This window comes from Gavialis gangeticus, unplaced genomic scaffold (genome assembly GCF_001723915.1).
Source record: "Gavialis gangeticus isolate Ggan-Ray unplaced genomic scaffold, GavGan_comp1, whole genome shotgun sequence".
NCBI lineage: Eukaryota > Metazoa > Chordata > Crocodylia > Gavialidae > Gavialis > Gavialis gangeticus.
Window position 1 is genome coordinate 85,024,874 of NW_017729033.1, and position 8,674 is coordinate 85,033,547.

The following is an 8,674-nucleotide window of genomic DNA, read 5'->3' on the forward strand; positions in this document are numbered from 1 at the left end:
CTGGGCCCTCTTTCCTCCCTTTTTTGAAAATGGGGACCACATTGGCCCTTTTCCAGTTGTCAGGCACCTCACCAGAGCACCACGAGTGCTCAGAAAGCTGTGCCAGGGGTCCTGCAATGACCTCTGCCAGTTCCCTAAGCACGCTGGGGTGGAGGTCATCAGGACCTGCTGATTTTAACACATCTAGTCCCTCCAGAAGTTCCCTGACTAGGTCCTCACTGATCCTGGGCCTAGCTGCACCTCCCCTGGGTCTGTCCGGAATCCCAGTGTGGGGGGATGTCCCTGGTCATATCAACTGAATGCATAATGTTGGGCAGGAGGTATTTTCTTCTTCATCCAGTTAGATCACAGCTTTTAGTCAACGATGTTCAGTATGAGAAACAGCCATTCACCAGGCAAACCCTTACATTATGGCTACTAGTGCCTTCAGCCCTTTTAGCTGTGAAGAAGGTAAAATTGAATTGGTAACTACAGGGTTTCTCCACTTTAACTTAAGCATTGCAGTGTAATAACCAATAATTCTTTAGACAGAAGTATAAGAGAAGAAGGATGTTGTAGTGGTTAAAAAGATGACTGGGGCTAAATATTACAACAATTGGGTTAAATTCTTGGCCCTGCCACGGATTTACCATGTGACCATGAGCAAGTCACTTAACCTGTTTCTTAGCTGTAAAGTCTTTACCTAGATCAAAAGTGTAAATTATTGTTTGTAAGTCACTTTAAGATAATCTTCTGGAGGTACTTATATAGCACCTCAGTTAGAAGAGAGTTATCACTGATGAAGAGAATAAGATTTTTCAAAGTACAGTATATTTGAACTAGGAATTCAGTTATATCTATCTAAAAGTTCTTCTCTCTGTATAGGGTTTTTGACCCAAAAGTGTCCAAGCTACATCAGTGGGACTAATGACTTGCAAACTAAGCTAGTGTTTAATGTGAGTATGGGTATGGGTGACTGCAGCTTTGTTTTGAATGACAGCATATGTATTTTTTACAGATGCTTGCCCAGAAATCTGGAAACATTATCAATATGTCTTCTGTGGCATCCAGCATTAAAGGTCAATAACTTCTTAGCTTTGACACGTACATACTTGTGATAGCCTTACTGGCACTCTGGCTCTGTAGAATAATGATTACCAAGTCTCTTGTTTTGAAAGCACCTACTTGAGAAAATTAAAGAATGGTACAAAATATAGATTTGGCCTCTTGTGCATATACATTTCAATGTAGTCTTTAATGATATCAGCATATTCAGGGGTTTTTGTTTCTCCGGGAAGCCCTATGTTCAGTGAACAGGAGATTATACTCGGAAATGAATTGCAGCTTTAAAATGAAATCAAGTGATCAGCCAGACCCCTGCTTCATTTGGGGAAGTAGTTAGAAAGTGTAGTAAATAAGTCAATGACCTGGAAGAACCAAAAGGAGGGACTTGTGACTATGGAAGTTGAATGCCACTCTGGAAGTTGGATTTTACTTCCAGAGGCATAGCAGGACAGCCTTGTGTCTGGGGCAGCTGTGATGCACATGGCAACACCAATGAAGTGATGCCCATAGCAGTAGTACAGTCAGCTGCCCCTGCAGCTGGGGCTATTTTTGCATTCCCCATGCCCTTGACAAAGGTGGTACCTTGTTTACCCCGTCTCTGCCAGTTTTATGTTGAATCTTGACAAGTCCCTTTAAATGCGAATTTCACAAGTGTTTACCATGTGTTCTTCAATTTCTGGTTACCTAACTCGGTATCAGAGATCTGATTTGCAGAGAACTGAAATAGATGGAGCTGTGCTCTGAACAGATGAATTTGCTATAAAGGATGGCACTCTAGTCATGCAAGTTCTTTTGTTTGGTAATTAGCCTTGTAGGAGCCAACCTTTTTGGCAGGTATGCTACAAATTAACCCTGCATCCTCCCCAAATGTCACTCCAATCCCATTCCCCAGCCCAATCTGCTTCTCTGCTCTCTGCCCAAGCTGTTGCTCTGCTTTGTTTCCTGCCTAATCTGCCACTCTTCCCTGCTCCCTCCCAGATCTGCCATTTGTAGAACATGTGCTGCAGGCTGACCATCCCTGCTCTAGCCAACCAGTCATGGTCCCTTCAGGGAGGTTCCCTGTGCTACTGGAAACAGGAGAGCCCAAGAACAGCTCTATATGCAACAAACATGACTTTTTTTTTTTGTTTTTCTTTCCGTGATAACCTGACATTGAATTTGTCAGGAGTTGTAAACAGATTTGTCTATAGTACTTCAAAAGCCGCAGTTATTGGTCTAACGAAGTCTATAGCTGCTGACTTCATTGAACAAAACATCAGGTGCAACTGCGTATGTCCTGGTAAGTATTTTTACAGTATTTTGTGAACTTGGAACAGAAGCTGAAAAACATGGATCCAAATTTGGTTTAAAGCTAATAGGAAATAAAACTTGAAAGCAGCCCACTAATAGGCTGCTGAAGGCAACAGCAGGCAGGGACAAAACCAGCCTTTCTTCTAGCATTTCCTGAATACATTGCTGTCTTATTGTTTAGCACCTGTGGTGTGTACTAATAACCTAAAAGTCAAGGCCTTTATTCAGTAAAAATACACATGCACATCATAAGTACACAGGTATCATTTGTACGGTGTATTATTCCAGGTATAATCAAATGGACATGCAAATCGGAAACTGGAGAAGGAAAGACTATTTACCCCTTAGTTATAATGCCTGTATGCCAAACTCTATGGAGTATGTTCACCTTTAAGGCCTATAGACAGTAAAGCAAAACAAAAAAAATCCATGTGTCACTTGAATAGCGTAACAAAATGAATTAAATGACTAATGCCAAGAAATAAAGGTGGTCTCATTGCTGTAAAAGATGTAAACAGGAAGTCTTATACTCTGGAAGAATTAAACTGTCTGTGAAACCTCTTGCAAGCCAAATATTACTCCTCACTCTCTATCCATAGTAGTAAGAGAGTTTATCACTTGGTAGTATCCTGAGCTGTAAATGTGCTGGAACTGGGATCTTCCCCTTGCTTTTATCAACTGCAGGTAGAAGTTTCAGAAGCACCCAAGTGACTTAGGCACTTACACTATATTTGTCAAAACTGACTTGGGTACTGAGGAGTTTCAAAGTATGGGAATACTGCAACAGAATGTAAAAACACTTGAGTTAGCTTAGGGGCTAGTCACAGTGTAGCCAGAGCAGCATGCAGATCCATGAGGGTTAACTGATTCTGCTTCTTGGCAAGCTAAGTTAGCACATGCTGAGCTCTGCATGGTAAAGGTTAGACTGCTTAGCTGACTTAAAGCTAACTCTGATACCTCTGCATCACACTGGTGACCCCAATAGCCACAGTCTCAACAAAAGTCAGTTGAACTAGTTGTCCAGACGCCTTTTAAAAGTTAACCTATCTTATTGTGAAGTCCTGTACAACCATGGCACTGTAGGTAATAGACTTAACGTTGAGGAGTTCTCACTTGTGGCTTTTGAGTCCTGGTCAGTCCACTTCAGTAGTGGTACTGAATTCTGAATATTGCCTTAGGAACTGTTGACACTCCATCTCTACGAGAGAGAATTTGTGCTAGACCTAACCCAGATCAGGTAAGCAAACTCTAATTTATACTGAGTGGACACGTGCATACAAACTGTTTGGGATGGGGTGGGGAGGGGATAAACAGCACTTCTGCCTACCTTTCTGCATTCTAGAGAAGTAATGGTAGTGATGTCACCTTCTCTCCTTTGTCTGCTTAATCAGATGGTGTTTGATGGGATTTTGAACAGGGGATTGGACTAGGTGACCTCCTGAAGTCCTCCCCACCTCCCCCTCTACTTTCTAGGTTTCTATGAAAATTGGTCAAGGTTGTGACCGTATTGCCAACATAGCAAATGTAGAACAGAATAATCATGTTTATATACTTAATCTTGTGATGTTGATACTCTGACTATCTTGTATCTGTAGGCGCTGAAAGACTTTCTGGATAGACAGAAGACTGGTAGGATGGCTACTGCTGAAGAAGTGGCCCACCTCTTTGTGTATCTGGCCTCTGATGAAGTAAGTAGTAGATAGCCTGGGCTACTGTGATGCACTGTTTTTGCTATTTTTGTGCCTGTCAGTGGAGAGACTTTGCTGGTGGTAGAGGGGATGGGGACGGTCTAGTGTAGTCTTTAAGCCAAACTATTGCAACAGTATAAAACTGACATTTTTACTGAGTCCAGTCCAAGACGCAAAAAGTGAGTTATTGCCTGGCACTGTTAATGAAGGTTAAGTTGCCATTTGCTAAGGACCATGTCATAGATGCTACTTACAGGCGAGTCTACTGACCTTCCATGACAAATAGCCCTACCTTCAGTTGGGGGACCAAGGGGAAGGCATTAGTGAATCTATGATCTAAATGTTATGCAAGAGCAAAGCTTTATCTTGGTCACAGAAAAATGCTGAATGCTATCAGACTGGCATTCCTGGGTTTCCAGTTTGTCTGTACAAGCTTTGGCCAGACAAAGTCAATATATTAATTAGTAAATCTGAACTGAGTATGGCTCGGTGCTGACCCTGAAGGAAGAGTACCGCAAACACAACTTCCTGAGCCATCTGGGTTTTTCTTGTGGGTATCTCACTACAGTAAGAGTAGCTGACCAGGCCAGATCCCCCTAAACCTCTGAGGCTAATCATGCTGCAGTGTATGGTGATATGCTTACAGGCCAGATTCTTTGAGCATTAGCTTAGCACATGGTCATTTATGCCAGCTGGCCTCAAGGCAAGAGCTAATGCGCTTACTCAACTACAGTAGCAGCTGAAAGGAGTTTAATTTTTCAGACTGCTTAACAGTTTTAAGCAACCACCATTGTACTTATAAAACTGCTGTTTGCTGTGAGAGTAACTGGTTTTGTTAAATGAATTTTAGTAATAAGTATTTTCCACTGCTTAATAGTCATAAATGATTACTAACAGTTACTGTGCCTTTTCATATATTTTTAGTCTGCGTACATGACTGGCAACGAACTTATCATTGATGGAGGCTGGAGCTTGTGACTTATGAATATTCCTTCAGACAAGTATCTGCAAATGGAAATTCTTGTCAGAAAAAAACAAATGAAGAAATTATCACATTGTATTAATATTTTTTGAACCATTTTAATGACTAAAATGACTGACTTTCAAATCCTACCCAGTGCATGTGCACAGTGATGCTGCCTTTTTCTAAATTACTTTTTCTGATTTTTCTTTTGTATGCTTTACTTAGTAATTGACTGTTAGAAATAAAATGCATTTCATTCAACTTTTTGTGTGAAAGCTCAAATTCATGAAAGAACAGCAACCTTAAGGTGTTATTGTGCCAAATGTGTTATTTATAGGACAGTACTTAGACTCCGCGTTTTAAGCCAATCTAAAAGGAACTTAAATGCCACATTTGTTCTCAACATCGGCCATGTTTGGAAGTTCCCTGCTTGGATTTCCTAGTAAATTTGGGAGGACTTGATTGGGAGAAATCAAAAAAGCTATGTTTGAGCCTGTTGTACTGAACTGTCCAGTTGAATACAACAGGAACAAGTGGTACATTTAGTTTCAATTGCAGCTAAAAAGTAAGTGGGGAATATGAAGGCTTGTAAGTCTAAACTAAAGGAAGTATTGATCAGATTTCTTTGGGCAGTGGGCATTTTGATATCTTGTTATAGCACATTTGTTTTTTTCAGATTTAAATACTAGCCGCCACCTCCCACTTTCCAAAGACTTAAATATTCCTTCTTTGCAACTGCTAGAAAGCAGTCTGTAGTTCCTGTAGCACTGGAGAGGAAAAGAAAACCTACTCCAATCAGTCAAAATGCTATGAAACTAACACCCCCTGTAGCAGGAATGATGGCAACGTGCCTGCTTCAGACTATTAATAAACTAGGATCTCGTAGTGTTCTAGTGTATAGTCTTGATAAACTTTGTACACAATAATATTTTTTCACTTTAATTACTCCAAATGCATATAAAAGCTGCAGATGCCAAAATGAAGCAGACACTGCTAGTGGCCGAAAACAAAACTGTTTCATTTCTGATATGGAACAATGATCCCAAAACTGGTTTCAGTATTCCTTGTGCCAAATTCTGTTTTCTGAGTATTCCACAGATAACAGTGAATGCTGCCTTTGTATAATAATTTAAGTTTTAGTAGTGAAATTTAAATGGTGCTTCTAGTTACTTGCACAAGAAAAGAAAGTTAATTGGTTCCACCACTGATGATGGAGGTAACATGCTTGCCCTAAGGAACAGATGGGTTAATAATGACATAGTAGAGTCATGTTAAAAGATGAATGTTAACATTAGGTTTTCTATTGTTAGCTTCTTAAAGTCCTATACAACACATCATAAAGCTCTGTCAAAAATTGTTAGTTCAGTTTCCTCCCAAAAAAACTAATTTTGCAATAGCTGGGGAGAAGGATGAGTTGTTGATGATGCTGCCAGCCTCCTGAACTGTGGGGCTTGCAGCTATGGCAGCATTTCCCTATGTTGCCCCTGCTGTCAGCCCCGCAGCCCACATTGCTGTGGGGCTCACAGTGGGGGCAGCAGGAAGACTGCTGCCCCTGCTGTAAACCTGAGGTATGGGTTTGCAGCAGGACCAGCACAGAGGAAATGCTGCCATTGCTGCGAGCCCCACACCTCAAGACACTAGGATCAGGGGCAGCATTCTCCCTGCTGCAAGTGCTGAAGTGGACAATGCTTGGCAGGGGCACCATTCCCAGTGCTGCCCCCGCAGCAGGAGCAGTTCAGGAAATTCTGCACCCGATGCATTACAAGCCCCATCAACTGTGGGGCTCAACTGCAGGAGCCAGTCAAGGAGGAACCCAAGATTGTGATCCCAGGTTCTCCCTGCAGCAGAGATTTCACATTAGATCCCATTACATCCTATCTCATAATCATGCCTTCTGTCACACACGTGATATGGCAGGAGGCATGATTTTGTGATCACGCATTAGATCCCATAGCATCTTTACCTCCACCTGTAGAGGAGCCCTAAGCAATCTAAGTTCCAACAAAACCAGCCATGCCAGCATGCTGATGGCTGTGAATGCTGGTGCTTGTCTGTTTGCAAATATGGCTATGTAAGAAACACGCTTGAGCACCTTCTGCAAACAGGTAGGTTTTAAATATGCACAGCCAAAGCAATTTTTCCTTTTTATCTCTTGAAAGCCCAGACAAGTTGAGATCAATGTGCATGTCTATTAACATACGGAGCACACTGGCCAAGATTTTTTAAATAATTGCCTTTGTCTCATAAAGCTCCTTTTAATCTTTATTTATATGCCAAGATAAGTGACTTTGGAAATGCAAAAGGTATGGAATGGCTAGTGGGTCCAATTAAAGTCAGAGAAATCAAATATTAAGTGTCTTATTTGCAAGCCCTGAACTGGGGAAATGTAGAGGTTTGATTCCTCAAAGTCACTAAGGTTTGGATAGTTCTACTGCACATTGATGATTGGCGGTATACATGGGTGTATGCAGATGACAGTGGCATCTAGAGGAGGGGGTAAAGTAGGAAAAAATATTCCTGTGAAAAACAGTCACCCAATGGAAATACAGCTGCACTGTGCAGTCTGACTTTATCATCTAATTAAGGAAGTGAGTTATGCTTGGTGAGGGGAGAAGCTGTTGTTTTTCATATGATCTGTGGTTTAAGAGCAATCTTCTGCACAGTAGATGCATCAAACGCTTGTGTTTTATACAAAACATCTGATGGTTCAGGTTGTGTAGTGTACATGTAATGTATATGGGTACTTGAGAGATTACTACATCAGGGCTGAGTGTTTTGGGTGGAAATTCAAGATCAGCCAAAATGTCTGTCAGTTCACTGACCTAAATGCGAAAGTTGAAAACCCAGTCTGGTAGAATAGCTTCCTCTCTTTACAGTACATCTCAAAGGGCTTAAAGACCCTGGCCTACAACTACCGGGGCACACTTCAGCGGGAGCGGAGAGGTAGCCTTTTGTTGCTTGGTGTTATCCATTTAGAAAACAGAGGTTGAGAAGTATAGGGTGTTATCCATCCATCTCTTGAATGCTCAGCTCATTGTGGTTGGGTTGTTGATGGCTGCAGCACCTAAATATTAACATGGCTTTGTCCTCCGGCCCCTCTGTTAGACAGGAGGGCCCTTCATGGACGGGGGTGTACAAATGCTCCTGCTGGGACTTAAACCCAGAAATTCTTGTCCCTGCTCTGTCCAACCGATTGTCATAGTTGGGTGTCAGGAAGGAATTTTACTCTGTGGTCAGGTTGGTATGCATGGGGGGTTGCCTTCCTCTGGGGCATGGCCTCTACCTGGGATTTCTTGAGCCAGGGGTGGATCCAAGGGGGTGCAATAGTGCGCTTGCAGCCCCTTTGATTTCTGCTCCACTCAAACTTTAAAACTAACTGCCTGGCAGTGGCAGTAGCATTTCTAGCTGGGCAGCACCGAGGGCAGCGGTGGACTTCATGCCTCATTTTTTAATTCCCCAGGTGTTAATGCCCCCTCTCACTGGGTTTGTTTTGTTTTCTTTCTTTAAATGGAATTGCTATTTCCCCAGCCGGAGCCTTCCTGTTCCCAGTAAAAGCAGCTCATATTTCACAGCCCTGCATCTTGTTTCTAACTCATCCCAGTGAGATTCTAGCTGGGGGGGGTTTCTTTTCAATGGCAGCCTGAATAAGCCAGGCTGGCAGAGCCTGGCTTATTAGTAAGGCTTTGGG

General features: G+C 42.2%; 1 protein-coding gene across 2 annotated transcripts in view; it reads left to right on the forward strand.

Moving 5' to 3' along the window:
• Positions 1 to 5,251, forward strand: part of BDH2 (3-hydroxybutyrate dehydrogenase 2) — a 34,071-nt gene extending 28,820 nt beyond the window's left edge. For both annotated transcript variants that reach the window (XM_019526089.1, XM_019526090.1), the window contains exons 6-10: positions 998 to 1,058; positions 2,210 to 2,323; positions 3,513 to 3,571; positions 3,930 to 4,022; positions 4,947 to 5,251. In XM_019526089.1, the coding sequence (XP_019381634.1) occupies positions 998 to 1,058; positions 2,210 to 2,323; positions 3,513 to 3,571; positions 3,930 to 4,022; positions 4,947 to 5,000 (381 nt within the window). In that variant the 3' untranslated portion in view covers positions 5,001 to 5,251. The remainder of the gene's footprint in view (positions 1 to 997; positions 1,059 to 2,209; positions 2,324 to 3,512; positions 3,572 to 3,929; positions 4,023 to 4,946) is intronic.
• The last annotated feature ends 3,423 nt before the right edge of the window (positions 5,252 to 8,674 follow it).